The following is a 21928-nucleotide window of genomic DNA, read 5'->3' as shown; positions in this document are numbered from 1 at the left end:
CAAAGAGAAAGGGATCTTAGCCATGTGCCTTTTAGCCAGTTCTTAAGAGTGGGAAAGAGGGAATTGATCTGGTTCTTTATTTCCTGATGTTTTAAGGAGAAAGATGGGACACCAGAATGTTTTTGTCCGTTTCCTCATTGGATCCCCTTGTTTTCCCTGAAAGGTTTCACTAAAATCTTACTATTGCTGTCATTCTTTCCTGTCCCTTATCCCTTCACAGAACTGCTGTTTTTTCATTCTGCCGTCTCCAATGTTTTCCTGAGTTTTAAGGAGTAAGAATTTTGCCCTTGAGAGAAAAGGTTACTTGCCTTTTCTCTGAAAGTTTATTGGTTTACCAGCAGCAGGTTAACAAAGACAAGGTTCCTCCTTTCTTGCTCTCTAACATGTTGAACTGCAGGAGTTACTCCATGTAATATGGCTTAATGGCTTAGGAATTTGGAAGGTCACGTATTTCCTGCTGCTGTTGTATTAGGCCCTGTAATATTTTATAAACGCTTCTCTTGGGGGACTTAACAGCCTTTGGTTTCAACATAAACTCACCCTTTCCCTTGGAGGTAGGCAGTGGGGATTTATTTGGCCCCCCTTAGTGATTCTGGGGTTAGACTTAAAATTTATTTACTCAGGATCACACATGGCAAGTTAATCACAGAATCACAACTCTGATCTAATTCCTTTGGCATTGTTTTCATATCCCTTAACTAGGAAAAGTTTTAAAAAGTTACAAGAGTTGAGAAAGGCAGATTTTACTCAGATTTCCTGATGAGTCTATTCAAAGTTGAAGAAATTCTCATAGTTGAAAACTGCCCATTGTGCTCTCATACCCTACAGTTTCTTGTTTGATAGGCAGAATAATCACCATTCTTTTTTTTTTTTCCCCTCAGTTGGGTTCTTTGCTTTTGATTGTCCCTTATTCATACTCTCTTGTGGCAGCAGCCTTTGTCTCTAAAAGACTCATATCTGTAAAGAAGAGAGCAGAGTTGTGGAGCTCTCTAAAATGTTCTTTAAGACCAGCAGAAAGGAATATTCACAGGACTGCAAGTCTCTTAAGTCTCTTTTCTTTATCTCAGTGCTCCTTTTCTCAAGTATTAGGAATTTTTAATACACAAGGTTTTGATTATTATATTGTATAATTAATGTTCCAAGTGGGTAATTATTTAAAAATGTTTTTTATAATATTACAAAAACAACTAATGAGAAGTGGTTTTCAATTAACAGTAATGGTTGTGACTGGACTGTTCCTTTCCCTTGTTTTTTAAAACTACTGGAGAATTAAATTGTTTTCTGTCTATAATTTCAGTTGAAATTCGGTCGTGCTTCAAGTCTCTGGATTCTGTTTCTGAATCTAGCAATCCCCCAAGAAGGAAAGTTGTATAGTATCTTTGAAATACTTCTCCCTTTCCTGTTACTCCCTGCACCTCCCCCGCCTCCCAGTTTTAATTAACTGTTCAGTGACAGATGGTAGAAAGGGCCTGCCTAAAGTGTTCCTGGCAGGCTGGATTAGGGGGTCGTAGTTTGTCCTGATCATGTTGTAGAAGGATCTAGCCTTTCCCCGCCCCCACTTCCAGTTGAGCGATAATCCTGTTAGATCTTAAAATGCTATTGATTAAATTCCCAGTGCTCTTAGAGAAATAAGCACAAGTTCTGGATTTAAAAACCCAAGAGCCAATTCCCTGGAGCTCTGAATGCCTTAGACTTGAGGCCAAGGGAGGTACCTTCCAACTTCTCCACCCAGCTTTCACTGAAAAGGAAAGTTAAGCCTTTTAACTTTTCCGTTTGCTTCTCTCCCCCCTTAGTCTAGTAAGGCTGCCAGTTGCCATGGCAACGGACTGGGACAGCTGCGCAGTGGCGCCTAGGCAGCTGGGTGGGGGCGGGGGAGCTGCCAGCCCGCCAAGCCCCAGACCTGGGAGGGGAGGCCCCTCCTGTTAGCCCAGAGGGAAAGAAAGAACTGGGGCGATCCGGTAGGTAAAGGAGGGAACCCCCATTCATCTTCTACCTTTGGGGCTCCTCTTCTGCATGAAGGTATAAAAGGAGATTGTCCTCTTTCCTCCCTGAAACTGAAGAACACATATGTAAATCCTTGTTTTTCCTCGTGAGGCAGGGGAGGCCATAGTCACAATGCTTAACTGCATGCATGTAACCCGGGGCTGGTTTTAACCCTGGCTCTCTGACCTAATCTGCTCAGCTCCCGGAAATTCCAAGGTGAGTGGGGGTGGGGTGGGGTATTCTCCCTGGAATATGACATTTCCTGTCTCTGGTGAGGTTGGAGGCTGCTTTTATTTTAAATAAATCAGATTTTTTTCCCTTGAAGCTAAAGGACTTTCGTCTGAATCCGTGGAAAAATTATTTTGAAACTCCTTACCTTACATTCCCCCCACTCCCACTCCCTCATCCCAATGAAGTATTTTGATAAAAAGAGTTTTTTGGGTGGGCACACCTATTGCTAGTAAGTTCTGGAGGTATGAGTTACAACTATATATCCTTGGAATAATTCCCTAAATTTTGCTAGTTTGCAGTAAATTGATTAATGCAACTTTTTATGGTACTCAAAGACAAAATTCTGAGATTACTAGTGACCTTTCCTCTTCCTGGGGTGGTCATCTGATCAGAAAGAAAATGTTTTTAGAATGCTGAAAAAAAAGCTTTAAGGTTTACAGCAAAATAAAATGGAGTTCAGCTAAGAAAACAATCCCTGCTACTCTATAATCCAGACTCTAGGCACCATTTAACATGGTTAAGGAAGAATTCTTAAAAATGATTGTGGTGACAACAAGGAGAGAATTTTAAACACCAGAGTCTCTGCTGCATACCCCCTGGGTGTGCATATTTCTGAGCTTAACTCAATTTCCATTTGTGTTGCCTTGCTTCAGCTTTCCTTGGGCCTATGAATGGTTCTTCTGTGTTTGGAGGCTTCATGTTGCTGTGAGTCTGGGACCAGATCTCTGTTTTCCTCCTCCTCTTCCTTTGGCCCAAAGTCAGCTCCAGTTAAGAGGAGAGGTACCTCCTTAATATTTGGATTAGTTTAGCCTTAAGAATTACTGAACAGCCCAATGACTAGTTTTGATTTTTAGGACAAAAAAATATTTTTCTCTTCCCTGCCTCCCTTCTATCCCCAAATGAAAGATGAGGCTTAATATATTTGAGGTGTCAGCCTTGCTTTTGTGAGCTGATGGATGCTCTGAAGGGACAAGCTCAATTTGTTGAAGGGAAATGTACCGAGTCACTGAAAATGTGGTGAAACATGCCCGAGCAGGCCTTTTTTGTCCTGCTAAGAGACTGTTCAGAATGCTCAGAGCAGAGGAAAGTTAGATTTTGGTGGCTTTTCTTTTTTTTTTTCTCATTTTTATAGAAAATCTTAAATAGAAGGTTTTCCATATTTCTCTTCCAGTTTATGACTTGTAGACAGTTGTAGAGGTACCAGGAGTAAAATACCACACACTACTTGTTTTATGGAATCTGAAATTAGAGTTAGATAATTGTGGCCATCTAATAATTTTGATCTTGTGAGCCGAAGAGAAAGTTGTAATTAAGAAAGTGGGGATCTGCCCATTTTTGGTTACATTCTTAGGACTCATCTGTAGAATGTTTCAAGACCCAAGAGAAAGGTACATGGCAGCTTTGTGTTATACCCGCTGCATCCCATCAAGAAGAGACTGAACATTTTAACTGCTCACATGGATTCTGACCATTTTTGTCCTTCCCATTTGCAGGAAGCCGGTGGCCTTAGTCCTTCAGGTGAATCAGCGTGAGACATGGGAAAGAAAACCAAGCGGACAGCTGACAGTTCTTCTTCAGAAGATGAGGAGGAGTATGTTGTGGAGAAGGTGCTAGACAGGCGTGTGGTTAAGGGGCAAGTGGAATATCTACTGAAGTGGAAAGGCTTTTCCGAGTAAGTACTTTGTCTCATGCTTTGGGACTCAGGCAGGTAGACAGCTTTGGTTCATTTCCCTGTGAGCCATCATCATCTTTGTCTTATTCTTTCCTCGCCTGTACTCCTTTCTAAGAGTCGCAAGACACTGCAGTAAACTAAGCAAAGTCTCCGCTTCTTGGAGCTGATGTTCTAATGAGACTGCTTTTGAGAGGCAGTGTAATGAACTGGTTACAAGCATAGATTAGGGGCCAGATTGCCTGGGTCCAGATTCTTGCTCCCACCACTTACAGTATGAGCTGGGTGATCTTGGTGAAGTTCCTTAATCTTCCTTCCTCCTCAATGAAATAGGGATAAGAAATAGTATATATCGTAGAGATGTTGGGGAAATGTATAGAGTCAGACACATAAGGTCAGTTTAAGTGTAAACTGTTATTATTCTTTTGGATGTAACCAAACTAAAATACATACATTTAAGTAGAAGTTGTAGTTGATCACATAGCTCTCCATAATGACCCTTGGCCCTCAAAAGTGTCCTAGGATGAAACACTCATCTTCGTTATTTTTTTTAACACTCATCCTAATAAGAGACTTAAATCTGAAACCCAATATTTATTTTTAAAAATTTAAAATATATATATATAAAACTGACGCAAAAGAAATTGAGTGAAGACTCAAATACATTCCACCTCTTTTCTACAATAACACTTTTTAATATAATCTTTATTCTTCAATCTGTCTTTTTTACTATTATTTATTTTAAAGACCTTAAAACCCCTCTTTCACGTCAGTGAGCTTTAAGAATGATACTGAAGTGTTGAGTATTCAGAGTTAGGCAGTAACTGACTTTAAGTGCTGAAGTAAATATACACATACTGAAGCATAGAAGAGGTAGCTTGAAAAGTGAATTGCATGAAGCTGTGTAATCATTAGGCATTTTGCCTTAATTTCTCATTAATTCTCTTCCCAGGATGCCTGATAGCAAAGAATGGATTTCTCTGAACAGCAGTGAGCTGATAGGAACTGGTTTAGGCTCCTAGGAGTGTTCAATAGAAATGGAATGCAAGCCAGATGTAATTTTTAATTTTATGGTGGCTACATTAAGGAAAAGTGGAATTAATTTTAATAATATATTTTATTAGACATTCCCATCAAAATGCTATTTCAAAATTAATACAAAAATTATTAATGAAATTTTATATTTTCATGCTAAGAATTTAAAATCTGTTATATATTTTTCATTTTAAAGCACATCTCAGTTCATACTAGCCACATTTCAAATGTTCATTTACCATATGTGGCTAGTAGTTACCGTATTGAACATCACAACTTTAAAGTGTGAAACTTTAATAAAAGATTGAATATTTTGTCAGTACCTCTGGACAAAGGTGTGATCGGGAGCCTTTGGAATATAGTTAAGGTTATTAAGGGAATCAGGTTTCTCATCTGGAGCATTGTTGGGATTTTAGGCGGGACGGCTCATGCACTGCAGGATTCTTAGCATTTGTAGCACAGAGAGAACTAAATGTGGGTCGCACGGCAGTCAGAATATGCCCGCCATATTTCTAAAGAAGTGGCATCCTCTAGAGTTGAGCATACAGATTTGAGAGGCCTAGAGCATCATGAGATAGGAATTAAAATACACCTTCATGAAGGGGGCTTCCCTGGTGGTCCAGGGGTTGAGAATCTGCCTTGCAATGGAGGGGACACTGGTGTGATCCCTGGTCCAGGAAGATCCCACATATTTCAGAGCAGCTAAGCCCTGTGTACCACAACTGAGCCAGCACTCTAGAGCCTGTGCTGTGCAACAGGAGAAGCCAACGCAATGAGAAGCCTGCACACCGCAACGAAGAGTAGCCCCTGCTTGCTGCAACTAGAGAAAGCTTGAGTGTAACAGCGAAGATCCACCACAGCCAAAAAATAAATGTTTAAAAAACAAAAATACACCTGAAGACTTTAAGAGTGTTTATTTGGCCCATTGAATCGTCACTGGAAATTGTTGGGTGTTTTGAAGAATTTGAAGACTGTGTAGTTGAGCTATTGGTACCTTACATAGATAAAAGAGGTAAAGAAAAGATTTAGGGTGGATGGATTAACATTTGTCCTGAGTTTTTCAAAAGTATCCAGAGTTTCATTAAAGACTGAGACAGATGGTGCCCCTTCAACATTGTCCACAACTAAGTACCTCCTGTTTGCTAGGCAGTGGTTATATCCTACCTCATGTGTTCTCTGTAATTCTCATAACAGCCTTTAGAGGTATTTTCAGTTTACAGATGAGGAAATTAATTGTTTACCAGAGATAACATACCTGATAACATGCTAAAACAAGGATCCAGCATCACATTTCTTCGGTGCTAAAATCCAAATTCTTTGTAAGTTATACCATGTTGTCTTTTGGGTGAAAACTGATTGATGTAGAAACAATACTAACCTGGTGGGGAAGGGATAATCCCGTTAGAAGATTGGCTTTCCTTGGAGGCAACAGAGATTCTTCTCCTACCTCCGCGTCTTCGCTTGCTTAGTGTACTACAGTGTTGGCATGCCTCTTGGTTTTAGTGCCTTAATTCTCCTGGGATAGTAAACTATATATATCTGTGAATTTGGGAGAAGTTATTGTACGAGGATTTTTTTTTTTTTGGCTGAAAGAAGAGCTGTGAGGGAGAGGCTTTCCAGTTTTAGCTCAAATGATTTAGAAATAAACTTTGTTTCATTCTTAAGCTCTTTTTGCAGAAAGCTGAAGTCTAGAGTAAATATCTCAGATTTTTCCATCACTATTAAGTTATAGCATGTGTTCAAACCATTCTTAAAGATACTACATTGTTTTTGTTTTTTAATAAAGTATCTAAAATAAATAGTGCATAAATGTAAAAAATATTTCCTAAGTCAGTGAAGGGATAATAGAAACTGTGTCTGTGATATATGTACAGATATATCTTGATGTAGCTAGTTCTTAATGAAAGAACCTCTGCCACTGGCTAGGAGTGAAGAGGATGCCTGGTCTGGTTTTTCCCAAAGAAGATAAATTTCTTGCTTTCATTACATAACCTGCTATTGGTATTGGTGTTTTGCACTTCTAAAATCCATGCTGGGAATACAGAGAACAAGTTTGTGAATGCAAACTTATTTTCCTCATAGAAGGACTCCCTTTGATCCAAGTTTAATTAGACACAGTTATTTAACTTGAATTATTTTTGCTTATTAATATAGAAATGCGTTTTGATTACCTAGTGACAGTAGACTTGAATCCAGAGCAATGAATTAATTAATGCACTCCAAATCCCAATTTTGAGTCTTTTCCTTTTTATGGTTCGCTTATATTCTAATGATTTAAGCCCTTAACTGCCTTTTTTTTCTAATTAACTACTTAAGCCTTCCAACAATTTGTTGGCATTTCTTGGAAATATAAGTAACATAATTAAGACATAATTAATTGTCCTCTCTTCAGGATTTACATAGATGATGTATGAAATCACATTTGCCACTTACAAAGCAGAGCTTATATTTGAGTGTTTAGCAGGTTTATTGATACACAGTTTACATACCATAAAATTCATTTATTGAAAGTATACAATTCAGTGATTTCTGGTAAATTTTTAGAGTTGTGCAACCATCAGCATAGTCCAGTTTTAGAACATTTCCGTAACCTCCCCAAATTCCCTTGAACATTTTTGTATTTAATTGCAAGCTCCAGCCACAAGGAACTACTGATCAGCTTTCTGTTTTTAAATGTCTTTCCTAGACATTTCATATAAATGGAATCAGTGTATGGTGTTTTGCATCTGTTTAGTTTTAACTTAGCACAGTCTTGACGTTCTTCCATGTTGTAGCATATATTAGTATTATGTTCCTTTTTTGTTGCTGAATAGTATTTCATTGTATGGATATACCATGTTATGTTTATCTGTTCGCCTGTTGGTAAGTATTTGAATTGTTTTCTGTCTTGGACTACTAAAATGCTGCTATAATTGTGTGCAAGTTTGTGTGTGTGTATGTGTCGATATATTGGATAGATTTCTAGAATCAAATTTATTATCTCCTTTAAGCATAGGGATTCTATTCCCTTTTTGCCTACTTGTCTTCTGTAAAGTATTGGATTCCCTCCTACCCCAAAACTTCTTCATGTCTTTCCTTTTTTCTCCATTCTTGCCCAGGGAGCACAATACTTGGGAACCTGAGAAAAACTTGGATTGCCCTGAGCTAATTTCTGAGTTTATGAAAAAGTATAAGAAGATGAAGGAGGGTGAAAATAACAAACCCAGGGAGAAATCAGAAAGTAACAAGAGGAAATCCAATTTCTCAAACAGTGCTGATGATATCAAATCCAAAAAAAAGAGAGAGGTAAGCTTTATTTCTCCTCTCCTCCCGCCCCCCCCTCCCCAATCCCCCACTCTTCTGCTTCCGGTGCTTCCTCCTCGCTCCACCCAAAAAAAAGGGGCACTGTTTTGGTTGTTTTTATTCTAAGGATGGCCTGTAAGGCAGATTGTTGAACACGAGAGTTCCCTGGGGAGTGTTGTTGATCCACTACAGCGCCCCCTCCTGGCTGTGTAAGAAATGTAATATGTGTCCACTGAATTGTGCTAAGGTGGCAAAATTAAATCCCTGTAAAACATTCAGCCACTCTGTGCCTTTTTTGTGAATAGGTGGCTGAGTTGTCTTACAGAGAGGCTTTAGTGAATTTTTTAGGGATAGAAAGAAGCTTTAAAATATCTACCACTTCACTTCTTTTATTCCAAAGATAGCACTTAAATGTAACCCTTTATAGTCTTTCTTAACTAAGGTGAAATCACATAACATACAACTAACCATTTTATTTTATTTTTAAATTATTTATTTATGGCCACACCAACACATGTGGGATCTTAATTCCCTGACCAGAATCAAACCCATGCCCCCTGCATTGGGAGTGCATAGTCTTAACCACTGGACCGTCAGGAAAGTCCCCAATTAACCATTTTAAAGTTAACAGTATAGTGGCATGTATAGTCTCTCTTGATCCTATTGTATTTTTACATGCTTCAAATAAATTAATTTTCATCTTCCTTTGGAATCTTTTTATTGTTCAGTTTTGAAAATGTGTTTATGAAATTTTGGTTTGATTCAGTTTTTTTAATCCTTCTGATATTTAGCTGTTAAGTGGCCATAAGCACTGTTCCTGTCTTTTTTTTCTCATCTATATCTTTTCCATCTGTGCTTCCATTCCTTTTATTAATTTCAAGGTTGTGAAGTCTTTTGTGGTGAAGGATATATCATACCCTTAAAGTTTAATACAATAAAAGTGTAAGTCTGCTTCTGAATCTTCTAGCATCCCTGCCATAAGCATCCATATTTATCTTCATTCTCCTTGGATACCCATCTTGCTAGAGCATTAGTTCCCAGCCCTGGCTGCATATTAGACACATTAGTTCCCAGCCCTGGCTGCATATTAGACTCATGGCAGGGGGGCAGGCGGGTGTTTCAAAAGCCTCCGGTGCCCAAGATGCACTCCAGACCAATAAAATTCAAATTTCTGTGGGTTGGACCTGTGCGTTAGTATTTTCTAGCGACTTACACAGGTGATTCCTGGTCTCCAGAGGAGAGAAAATGGGAGAAGAACTTTCCAAAAAGAATTGAAATAAGAATGAAAGATTGGAGGCTGTCAGTGAAAGTGGACGCTAGTATTTTGTTTGTTTCCCTGATTAATTTTATTTTTTGCAATCTTATTTTTTAAAACGGCCCTGTTCTGGTGAGGTGTGCATATCATTATGATATTAACATACTAGTAAATAATTTGAAAATGCCTTCCCTTCTCTAAGGAGCTAAGACTTGGGTCTGTCTTTCTTTTTACTTTTTTATTAGTCCTTTGTATTCTGGTTTTTGTCATTTGATGCATTTTCCAGCTAAGTAAAGAGACCAAGAAACAACACAGCATGACTTCTGTAGCCATTTTTGACATGCAGTGTGTATTTCCTCAACCTAAGGTTTCTGTTCTTTTAAAAAGGAGCAGTCTGGGGGAGGGGGCAAAAAAAAAGGAGCAATCTGACTTTGAGACACTGGCCAGTGCAGAGTTTGGTTCCTAGGCCAGGTTTTCATGCTGCCGACCTTGAAAACCAGCCCCCCACACACATGTCCCTTACATTGTAATGTTCATCTGGGGCCCCTGGCAGCGTTCTCAGCAGTGCTGATGGCTGTCATGTAGGCAGCTGGGAAGATAGGTGATTGTATATTTTAAAGGTGCAGGAGGGGATTTCGTTTCTTTCTTTAGACCACTGCAGAAGAAATTTGTTAGTCGGCATTATGCCTGATTTAAGATTACTGCCTGTGTGATGATTTTAGCATTTTCCTCGCCTTGGCTCCTTTTCAGCAGCTTGAACATTTTTCTTCTCTTCCCTCCCTATGTGGCAAACTGTTTTCAGCCGCCAGCTATGATTTACGACTTGGTTGCTGTGCCAGCATTCCAGCTGTGAGCAGCTGTGTGCACATCTGGGAACCTCCTCCCTTTAAGCGCCCCCAAAAGAGGCTATGCTTTTGAGCCTGTATGTCCCCTGATTCATGCATGGGATTTCCTGCTCAGTGCAGGTCCTGGTATCTTTGGGACCACCTGGATGCTGAAGGCTTTGTATCTCTCAGAAGAAAGCAAAGTGAACGGCAGATCAGAGATTTTATCATGAATATCAGACATTGGCGATTTAGTTCATTTGGGCAGTCTTTCTAAGTCTTTTTTGTGTTACCATTAGATAAGTTGGCATTATCTTCCATAGTAAGGTTGTTTAAATTACCTGGTTTGTATAAAATTTCACCATTTTGCTCGCACCAGTGCCATCGCACCTGAATCAAATCCTATGCTCCTTATCTAGATTGCATGATTGCAATTTTACCAAGTTTGAATAATCCCCTACAGAATTTTTTTTGTTTTAAATCCCTCTCCAGTTTACTCTATAAAGCTAATGGCCTATCTCCATCAGGAGGGGACAGGCACAGATCAGGGCCTCTTCCCCAGTGCATGGGGATTATAATATGTGATCTCTGAAAGAAATTTGCTATTTTACGGTAGTTCTTTGAATCCCTACTTAATCTTAATCACTGTTCATTTGTAAGTACAGATGGCTATGTGAAAAGAAGTATTAAAAATACTGGTCAGTGTTAGGTGAACTGCAAGTCCAGAGAATAAACTCCAGATTGAGAGGTGGTATACTTGAAGTTTATAAAATGAAAAATGATTTAGTTCACCTGGACTTGTTTATCACCTGAGAAGCAAGTTTAAGGATATTAGATTAGGGGATGAGAGGAGTTCCTAGATGATGACTCCAGAATATTTAAGGGATATTAAGCAGTTTTAGGGGCCACTCCCAGTCCTTTGACGGAATACTAAGAGGACAGCTGCATCTTCCTGCAAAATAGCTCTTAGCATCTCTGTTACTGGCTGACGCAGTATTGTATTTCTGCAGTTCTAAGAACTTTATGAATTGAGTGACCAAAATGGTATCCAGTAATATTAACTTAGGTTGTGCTTTATTGAGCTGAGAAACAGGGAGGTTTTTTACTCTTACCTCCAAGCTGTAACCTTTCTTCATCTTCTGTTTATAGCAGAGCAATGATATCGCTCGGGGCTTTGAGAGAGGACTGGAACCAGAAAAGATCATAGGGGCGACAGATTCCTGTGGCGACTTAATGTTCCTAATGAAATGGTGAGAGAGATTGGGCCTCCCTCTGCAATTGTGTTTCTTTGCAGTGACTTGAATTCGTATGGAAGATAGGGAGGGAAGACTGAGTATTCCCCAACTAAGAATTGTGATTGTCAGGGATCTAAATTTTTAACTGATACCAGCTGTCAGTATTAAATGGGAATTGTGGTTCAGAGTGGATTTAAGATTGTAAAACTTTGGTATTAAGCCAAATTACATTAGCCCACATACCAGAAAATGGTAGAATTGAGGTAGGAAACATATAAACATGACCTAACCATTTATTTACACAGTTCTGAATCATTTACCGTTACACCATGAGCCTGTGGCCATGGGATAGAAATTGAGTGAGGCTTTCTGCCACCACTGAAGACCAAGACCGCTGAATAATGTCTAAAAGAGAAAAGTAATCTTAACAAACAGCATTAAGGATAATACTAGCCAAAGCACAGGTTATTTCATCCGGTAGAGGGAATAGCTCTTAGAGAAAAGTGTAGTTGCTTCCCCTCAGCTTGGTTTCTTAGAGTCAGAGTGATTTATGGTGCAGCCCCCCTGCCTTTCTGTTTCCAAGTGTTCTGGCTTGTGATTTAAGTTTCATCTCTAAATAGAGGGTTCCTGCTACAGTGCCACTAAGGAAGCTAATTAGCTTAAAAGTTGGATAGTCAGGAGGTTTAATATTTTATCTGATCGTAATTTTGCTGGTAGATTACCCAGAAGCCTATATTTGAAGAATCACTATAATCTGTCCAAAGTCAGGAGCTGTATTGACTTCTTTTCCCACTTAGCCATATGTGGAACTTAACGATTTACATTCACATATTAACTAGCTTTTTCCACCACAGTCCAAATTTGGGTAGCTGCTCTAAGCTATGTGTTTTCCCCCTCCTCTTCCTACCCATAATGCTTACCTCCATGAGTTCAGCATCTCCATTTTCTAGAAAAGAAGTTAGGTGGAGGGGGGAAGAAAGAAGTTAGTTGTCTTTTCCCACATCTCAGTGGAATGTTAATTAAAAAAAATTTTTTTTTTTCTTGATTTGGAATCCTGGTTAAGGAACTTGCTAGATTTTTGTTGTTTTTGTTACACTGGATAGTAAAAAGTGTAACTTGGGTAATTGAAATTTGCAGCTAATTCCTGCATTTCATTTTAGTGACTAGGTTTTACATTCTTTGCTGACTCTATTTTCTCATTGTTCCAACCTACAGTTCTGACCAAAAGGATGAGTGTTTAAAAGGCCAGAAGATGAGGAGGGTTAGGACCCTTTCATGATCCAGATGATCCAGAAACTGGATTGAGCAATTTATGCGTAATCAATAGGGCTGAATGTAGCTTTGATTGTGTGTTCACTCACATGCTCATACACACAAATAAAACTTATGAAAGCAGAATTTATATAGTAGTTTAATTTTCAGCCTTTTAATTAAACCCGCTATGTGTTCCATCTATTCTAGCTGAAGTCTTCTGTTTCTTCCTGATGTAGTCATTAAACGATGTTTACTAACAATTTGATTCATTGACTTAAATTTCTCCTTGAAATTGGGAGCCGTTAGGATCCTTTTCCCTTTGATGGAGAGGAAATCAAGTCAGCTAATTCATAATTCAGTAACAAACGAGTGTTTGGACAGACTCTCATTCTTCCTCTCTTCTAAGTCTCATATTCTTTCTCTCCAGGAAAGACACGGATGAAGCAGACCTGGTTCTTGCAAAAGAAGCTAATGTTAAATGCCCACAAATTGTGATAGCATTTTATGAAGAGAGACTGACGTGGCATGCATATCCTGAGGATGCGGAAAACAAAGAGAAAGAAACAGCAAAGAGCTAAAGGAGGGGGTGGTCTCTGTCATTTCTCTTTGTACATAATACATTCAGCTCCCTGCCTCCTCTCCTTTCTACCCACCCCCTTCTATCCTAAACACATCCATAAAAAATGTGCTTATCACTGTGCTCCACAGGAGAAATGTTGGTATTGGTTCTCTTGTAACATAACTGATGGTCTGATTCATGATAAGTGTCTCTCTGTGAAGACCAGGCATTTACATACTGTGTGTAATTCCCACCATTTTTTCCTTTGCCCTGCTCTCTCTCCCTTCTGCTCCCCTGTGACCTCAAGATGAATTTTAACTTTTTAGTCACCTTAGAGTCTTGATCTTTCGGGGTCGGTTGCTTTTTAGGTGGGGGATTTTGTTATAATGATGTTGAATTTTGGTTTCTTGCTTTGGCTCTTAGAACATATTGATGACCAGCTAGCCTTTGTTTTGAGATGTTGGGATGGAAAAGATGTTGCCCGTCTTTTAAAAAAGCCAACAGCAACTGCCTACCTGTTGGGGCTTCCCCAACCTCATTCAGCTCTACCCAGGAGAATACAGGGTTCCTGATGTGGTCTTCTGGGCCACCCTCTGTTGTTCATCCTCACCATCCTCCCAGAAGAGCGGCATCCTTTGGAGGGCTTGAAATTTTACATTCAGATTTGTCAAGGCACTCCTTCTAGCCCCAGGACTTTTGGCCTTATTTCTTAGCAATCCCTGATTCGGCTTCTGCAAGTTGGTGAAGTCTGTTATAAAATGACAAGATTATTAACTGTGGAAATTTGTAGCTATTAGTACATGAGGATGATGGGGTAGGATACAATTGTCTTTATTATCACATTTGGTATGTATGTATTATTTCCTTCCATCTCATTTGGATTATATATTTATGTAGGTGTGAGTGACTGCCTGGTGCTTGTGCCAAGGTGCTAGGCACCCTCCAACCCTGCCAACTTTTGTGGCCTCCCAAAGCAGTCGTGTTACCAAAGAGGCTTCAGACTTCTCAGTGGACCCCACTTTCCCCTCCATGCCATTATTTTCAGTGGGGAATTCTTGGAGGGGAGCCACTGGCCACAGTATCAATTTTAAATATTCATAGCATTTATAATCATAAATTCCTTGCTTTGTTGACTTCTGGATTTGCCACCAAGAGTCCCCAAAGTGTTAATGCCCTTCCCTTTTTCCACCCTCAGACTCTTAGTTGGATTTTATTTTTTTTTTTAATTAATTTCTATGGAAGACTATCGACCTCCGAGAATGACAGGCCCTGGCATGTTGACACAACCTCTCCCCAACTCAGCAAAGTATTTCTTTTTTGGCTTCTTCCTGCTTTGCCATTATGTTGAGAGGTTATTTTTCTGATTATAGCCTTCAGCCTTTGTTCCCCAAGAAACACCCTACTTCTCTTTCCCCTTTTTTTCTTGTAGTTAAAGGGGGCTAGAGAATCAAGACTAAAAGTCAGGAAATAGCAGGGTTTTGAGCATCCTTGTCCCAGCCTGAAGCTGAGGAAATAAGAATAAGTGCTTGAAATAGCCTTAACTCTAGAGTTCACCAGCCATTGAGGTTGTTTTTGTGGTTGCTTTTGATTTTTAAAACATAGCTGTCTGGCCAGGAGCATTCAACCATCTCTAGATTTTTTAGAGTAATGAGGGGAATGAAGAGATTGCTGCAGTTCACAGATGAGCCAAATAATATGCAAATCATATACCCATTCATAGCATTTGTTAACATTGCTTCCCTGCTCAGCTGCTGATTGAATTCTGTGTGCTTGTATAAATTATGTCAAAGATTATACCGCACAGTTGAGAAGACAGCTGTTGCAGTGACATGACAGACTGGAACAATGAAGCTTTTGGTTTTAGCCATCCAGGAAAAGCCTTCTGAATGGTAATGTGATTGGGTGAGAACTCATAACCCACACCTCAAATGGGTAGGAGTTTACTCTCCATCTTCTTTAACTAAAGGAATTAAAGGCCTAGATCAAGTGCTGGATAATTGACAGTTGTTAGTACTTAATCTGATGGGCATGTGAAAGAAAGGTTGGTCAGAAAAGAGGTCTTTCATGCAAGTAACTAAGGATATCAATTAGGATGTGCTAGAACAGGACAAATAGGCCAGAGCTGCCAAGGAGACCATCCGGGTCTCGATTTCCAGGTGGAGAAAAGGACAGCTCATCCATGTGGCTAGTGTCTGTCTCCCAGGAGGAGTGGGCATGTAAACAGAGTACAGTGACCATGTTTTTAGAGCGCAAATCTAGGCCATGGACAAAAACCAGCCCAATTATTTGGTACTGAGATTGGTCTTGAGAAACCTGGGACACATGGTTGCCAGGGTTATGGGTAATGTTTAAGACATTCATCAAAATCTGATTTCTTTCAACAAAAAACCCCCAGGATTATCTACTATTCATCACTGCTTTAATACTTTAGTTTTCACTTCATTCATCTTTTTCTGTCCACAGTTATTGAAATCAAGGTCTTATACTGTGTGCTGCCCAAACAACTTGTTCTCTCCCTGCCTATCCACAGCCAGTTCTGTAGGAAAGAAGGAGCCAGCCGCCAGTACTCATCTCAGCCCTTCAGAAGAAAGGAAACTAGATGCCTGTCTGTGCCTCGGGCATTTGATGGTGTCAAGTAGCTGTCCAGGCCCTTGGAGAATTGCAGCCTCGAACAGAAACCTGCTTTCATGGGGCTTTCTCCTCTCAGAAGAGTTAGTAGCCCTGGGCTAAGCAGTCTTAAATACCTAGGTCTCAGGTGCTCAAAGTGTGTTTTTCCTGTTCGTCCTCTTTCAAAACATCTTCCTATTGCTGAGTTTCTTCTTGTAATCAGCATTCAAGGATTTCTCCTTCCACAGAATGTAGCAGAGCTGTGAGCACCAGAGTCTACCAAATCAGCATAGCTAGCTTCCCTGAGCCCTGGGCTGGGCAGAAGCCCTCATGTTAAGATCAGCTGTTAGAGAATGTCAGCCCTGATGGAAGCACCCGTTTTTAACCTGGAGAGGGCCATATCATTTTTCCTTCTGCACTCCAGCTTTCCTGTGTGTTCTAACACTCAAAAGTCTAGATGGTTCTTGGCAGTCCCTCAGCCATATATCTATAGTACTTTTGTTGAAGAAAAGCTGGTCTTGTTCTTGGGCAGTTTTCAATTATTCTTAACTCTTTGTTCCTGTGCTGTAGCCTCCCTGCAGTTCAATTTCCTTATTTTTAGGCCAAATCCTGGAGCCTGGGGGAAAGTGCTTGTGATTTTCATCTTGTCATTTGGTTGGATCTCTGTTTAGCCCAGCTTAGCTAAGGTACAGAGGGGTCAGAGGAATCCAGCGAGTGATTGTCTTTGCCCTTAGGGTTTGAATTCTGGGGCCTAAAGTAAGTTCACGGTGGCACAAGAACCTCAGGAAGGGTTATGTCATTAGATTTGAGATGTGGAAATGGTTTCTCACAAACGGGGTCAAAGGAGAAGCTTGTTTGGCAGCCGTAACTCCATCCTTTTGGTTTAGGTTTTTAGAGTGAAGGTTAAGAGTGCTGAGATGTGTACTATTGTAATTAGACCACCAAGCAAGCATACCTGTCAGGACAGAGAGAGGAAAGGTCTGAACCCAGTGTATTTTTTTCATTTTGGCTCTACCACTAATCATAAAAGTTAGGTTTTTCAAAACTAGAGGTGTTACCTGGCTTGCCCCTAAGAGCATATGCTCAGAATTGGGGCCCCCACCCGCCCAGTTAGTCACAGTGGGTTTGTATTGAGCTGTCCAGTTCCTGTCAGTCACATTAGTGTACACCAGCATTTACTTCATTCAGTGGCCATTATTTTGGCCCTGGGGATACAAAGTTCAAAAAGATGCAGTCTCTGACCTCAAAGAATTTCCATACTGCTGCATAGTGTAATAAATGTTACAAGTGGGCACATTTTACATTTTGGGGCAGAGACCACTGGTTGGTGTAGTTTGTGGTTCTAGAGTAGTCGGGTGATGGTTAGGTGCGTGTGTAGAAAAGATCTGTGACCTTGGATGAACCAAGGTAACTGGCCATAGATGAACTGCAAGGGCTTGTTTTAGCCCAGAAAGTAAAGATAACAGGTTTAGTTAGAAATGCTACTCCTGAGAGAGAACAACAGGTTAAGTGGGGGTTGAGAACCCCTGGCTCTGGTCCCTAGGTTCTTTGCTGAAGTATTTAATTGTATAGTTAATCCTCACTTGTGGAAAGCATCGACTATGTTGCACAGCCAGTTTTGTGTTGTTATCATCATAGATTCTGTAAAATGTATTCCTTGTAGATCAACGGTTGCTCACACCCTTTTCAGTTTCTCATGCTTTTTGAAGGAATTAACATGAGGCTGACTTGGAGCCTAAAACAGGGACATACTTTCCAATGTGCTGAAAAGAAGGCTTGGGCCCATCTGGTGACACCTGGACCTCTGTTCTGGACAGTGTAGTTTTATTTCATGCTGCAAAATGGTGATTTCTAAGCAGATACTGTGTCAGTTATGCGGAAACCTCCCAGAAATACATGTGACCTGGAGTTTTGGACTTAATCCGTCTGGGGAGGTCCAGGATGAGGCCGAGCCATGCTAAGAGAGCCATGCTGAGAAACAGTCTGACCTTAAGAAATGTCCTAGTTCTGACCATGTGACCACAGGAAAAATGATACTTTTCTCTGCCTGCATAATTGAGAGTTGGATAATTGAAAGTTGACTAAAAGGTGAAGGTTCTTTGGATAGCTTCATAAAAATTCTAGTTTCTTTTTGCTTGCGCTGAATTTCTTGAATTTTAAACTACCTCATCTTGTCTTTTTAGAGTTTCTTCAGCTTGTCGTTTGCCACTTTAACATTGTGCTTTACTCTGACTGTTTTCTCAGATGGAATGTTTCCTCTTTGTTGAGAGCATGTTTTCTAGCCTTTCGTTCTGATCCTCATTTCACTTAACATCTCATGTTGCTCCTCTGTCAGAGAAATGTCTTAAGATAGTTTAAAATCTTGGTTCATTGGAATAAAGTGATCCTCCTGCTGTTTGTCTCTGAGGTCAGTAGGAGAAGGAGTTAAAACAAGGTGGTAGGGGAGGGGACAGACCCTGCACTGGAGGCAGCCAACAACGGAAGAGCCATTAATTAAGACAATTTCAAAGTCAACTGATTGTGATCATTAATGTCACAATAGATCAAAACCTAATTATCACAGCCTAGGTAAGAGCCATCAGTATTAATCAGAAAATCTAATAGGAAACTATTATCAAGAAATTAGGCCAAATTGAATGCAATGAACTTTTTATCTTGTCATTCTCTCCTCTCCTTTTTCTCTTTTTCTTTTTTAATTTGGTGATGTCCCCCGGCGTTGGTGAGTGTGACCCTCACAGTTGACCCAGGCCCCGGTGGCCTGTTCGTCATGCTTTCTGAGGAATTCTGATGCAGGCTGACCCTGAACTGTCACCGCTGCTTTAATCAGTCTTGAACTTGCGCATCACCTGGCCTTACCCAGTGTGATCAGCAGTCAATGAGAAAAGGTTGTATTTAGGTCTTGCAGTGGTCGGTCCTTCCTGGAACTAGAGTATCCCTGGTGGACGTGATGCTGTGTGTGTTAACTCACTGTTTGAGCTTCTGATGCGCGTAGGATCCTGTTGCTCTGGCTACTGCAAGTGGGTATGGAGGAAAGGAGGTGCTTCCTGCCTGGGGATTCTTCAAAAAGACCTTGGAAGAGGTCCACTGTCATCATACCACGGCACTTTTAAAGGTTCAAGTCAGTGTTTTGCCGTTTCCAGTAGCTTACGGTTTGATTCTAAACCAGGACTGGCTGTGGGTTTAGTTTAGTTTATCCCCTAGTTTTAGGATAACAGTCAGAGTGATTTCTACCAGAATCCAGTATAAATCCAAAAGGGGTGGGGATATGTTTTTCTTTTGCTTTTTGTTAAAGATTTAGGCCTCTGGCAGGAGGTAGGAATATTACAAGAGTCTCTGACTAGTTAATAGAGATCACTTCATACCACTTCATACCCTCTCCCTAAATGGAAAAATAAGTGTCCCCATCTGTCTCCATCTTGAACTGATGTGAAGATACCACAACTCCTGGGGTTGAGCTGAGGCAGAAAGGGTGGAAAGCTGCCACCCCTGGGTGTCATGGGGGAAGGACGAGTGGCAGCAGCGGGTTGGTGCCAGGGTTCCCAGGGGAGCCTGTAGAGAAAGCTGCCACTGCTGTTGGTGGCCTTTCCCCACCAGCGTGGAGCTCAGCGCACTCCCCACCGCCACTGAGGAAGTGGTTCTTAGCTTTCTGCTTGAGCGTGGTCTTGCTTCATTCTGAATTTCAGGATTTGGGTTACTCAGTATAGAACTTTGAGAAATCAGTGTGACTTAGTCCTTCACATACAGTAAACTGAGTATTTCTTTATAAAAGAATTCATGCCCTTAATGTTTAAAATGTAACTTTATTTTCAAAACGCCCAATAACGCATGACTTTCAGAAGTAGTTTGTTTCTTCTCCAAGACTCCTTGCATATGCTGGATAAATAATAGGCCATCAGTTAATACTTGTGGGTTGATTGAGTTCATCTGGTTTGCAGAGAGAGATCTGCCTACCGACTTCTTTTGCTCTCAAGTGTACTCTGAGAAAAAGAATGCTCCAGGGTGTGGAACAAGAATTGAGTGGATGCTGACTGTGTGTGCCAAGCTCCTCCTCTGATTCATAATGGCTGACCTTGGGCAAGTCACTCCTTTCAATGCCTCAGTTCCCCATCTGTCAAATGGGGGTAATAATACTGACCTACCTCACAGGGGTGTTGTGAGGCATTGTAAATCATAGTTGACAGAATACTTTAGGGTCCTCGATGGAGGATGCCTTGAGCCGAAGTCTAGGTTTTTGTCCTCACTGAGTTGTCCCAAGGTTGGAACTACTTAGTGACCTCGGCAAGTTCTCTGCCCCCCACCCCTCATCAAAGCTGCTAGTTCAGATGTTGACAGTGTTTTCATGAATGTTGGAATCTTAATAGTCCAGACTTACTTAGGATGTTATGGGGGACGGCACAGTATTTTCTGTCTTGCATCCACAAAAAGAGGCTGTTTGAGACTGAGAGCATTGGATTAAGGAGTCGGGTGCTACTTCTTGTTTCCCTGCAGGTTGGGAGCTAAGGCTTGGAACGTACTGGAGCTGTCTCAGGAGCAAAGTGCACACCGTGGGCGTGACTTAACGTTTCTCCCTCCCTGAACTGATCCCAGGACAGCTGGGTCACTTCACCTCTTCTAGGTATCTGTCCTCGAGCCGCCGCCTCCCCGTAGGAACCAGCTGGTTCAATAAACATAACTGCTTCCTCCATCCCCCACCAAAAAGCCACGGTGGAAATTTTTTTTTTCTAGGGACATGATTAACACTCCGAATTGGGCATTGATACTCCTGAGAGCTTCATCCAGTTCACGGGTTTCAGCATCTGTCATCTCTTTCTCAGTGTCCACAGTCTGAACCTGACTTTGACCTTTTTCCCTCTGGTTCGGGAAAACTCTCAGACACTATTTGCCCAGGTGTGGGCTCAAGAGCCTTACTCTCCATCTCAATTTAGGGGCTCAGCCGGCTCCTCTTCTTCCCAATAGGGCTCTTTCTCTCCCTCTCCTTGGCCCTAGATGTGTAACCCATGAAAAAGCACAAGGTCCTGGCCCCTTGCTGCAGTCACATTCCAGTTCTTGGTCTTTTGTGGACTCCTCTGTTCACAGCACCGGCAGCACCAGGCGGTTCTGGGGAGGCGTGGAGGGTGGAGAAAGCACGTCTGCCATCCTGCCAAGTAGTCAGGAGCTGGTTCACCCGCAGTCCACAGGCCTCCCCACCCCTTCCCACAGGGTGGGCTCTGAGACTCCAGGAGCTGGCTTTCTTTCAGCACTCAGTACCATCGTGAGCAGCAAAACAAATCACACTTTGTAGCCAGATTTCTGAATGGAAAAATGGGAAATTGAATTATCTACGGACCTTTTTGATTTGTGGGGGAGTTTTGGTTGTTTCTTGGTTATATTTCAGCCAAACATGTCTGCTTTTGATTTTTTTTTTATTAGGATAAGTGATATATATATATGTTCGCCTTTTAAATGTAAATGTTTCAAAGTAGGCAATTTACGTGTTTCCACACCTGACATCTGATGCAGACCTCATTCTCTCCCCCCTTCCACCCACCCCCTTTCCCTCTTTTCATACTCTTGTATTGGTTCTAATAAATGGTTGCTTTTCAAGTACGGATCCTGAGTGGTGGTTTGAAGATGTGGGTCTTACCCTCCTTCCTTAATTTGGGCTTAAGCTCAGCCAGTAGCAGCACATGGGTTCCTGAAAGAGCTGGGAGAACAGAAAGGGCTTTTTTCTAAGCACTCTTGGTCTCTGACTTTCTGCAAACAGCCACAGGGTGGCGCAAGCCTGAGGGAATAAGAGAAAGTGGACCCTGCTCCTTGCTCCTTCCCTTAACCCCTTCAGATTCTGTGCCTGCCTGGCTGGAAGAATAAACGTTAACTTTCAGGGACCCCAGAAACGTCAGCTGTTAGTTACTGAATTTGTGGAAAACCACATGGACAAACAGGTTTGAAAATCCCAATACATGTGAGTTTATAAATAATGACTATGATCTTTTTGATTTGCTTCATAAAAACCAA

General features: G+C 41.0%; 1 protein-coding gene across 7 annotated transcripts in view; it reads left to right on the top strand.

Annotated features, from left to right (window-relative positions):
- CBX5 (chromobox 5) overlaps positions 1–21520 on the top strand; it is a 34652-nt gene extending 13132 nt beyond the window's left edge. For 3 of the 7 annotated variants that reach the window (XM_055584896.1, XM_055584903.1, XM_055584885.1), the window contains 4 exons: positions 3708–3886; positions 8017–8203; positions 11429–11529; positions 13196–21520. In XM_055584896.1, the coding sequence (XP_055440871.1) occupies positions 3750–3886; positions 8017–8203; positions 11429–11529; positions 13196–13346 (576 nt within the window). In that variant the 5' untranslated portion in view covers positions 3708–3749 and the 3' untranslated portion in view covers positions 13347–21520. Of the gene's footprint in view, positions 1–1824; positions 1959–2084; positions 2200–2973; positions 2995–3707; positions 3887–8016; positions 8204–11428; positions 11530–13195 lie in introns of those variants that run through there. The other 4 variants (XM_055584911.1, XM_055584922.1, XM_055584933.1 and 1 more) reach the window with 4 other exon arrangements.
- The last annotated feature ends 408 nt before the right edge of the window (positions 21521–21928 follow it).

This window comes from Bubalus kerabau, chromosome 1 (genome assembly GCF_029407905.1).
Source record: "Bubalus kerabau isolate K-KA32 ecotype Philippines breed swamp buffalo chromosome 1, PCC_UOA_SB_1v2, whole genome shotgun sequence".
NCBI classification, from domain to species: domain Eukaryota; kingdom Metazoa; phylum Chordata; class Mammalia; order Artiodactyla; family Bovidae; genus Bubalus; species Bubalus kerabau.
Note: the sequence above shows the minus strand (reverse complement) of the source record. Positions and strands in the feature narration are given on the sequence as shown.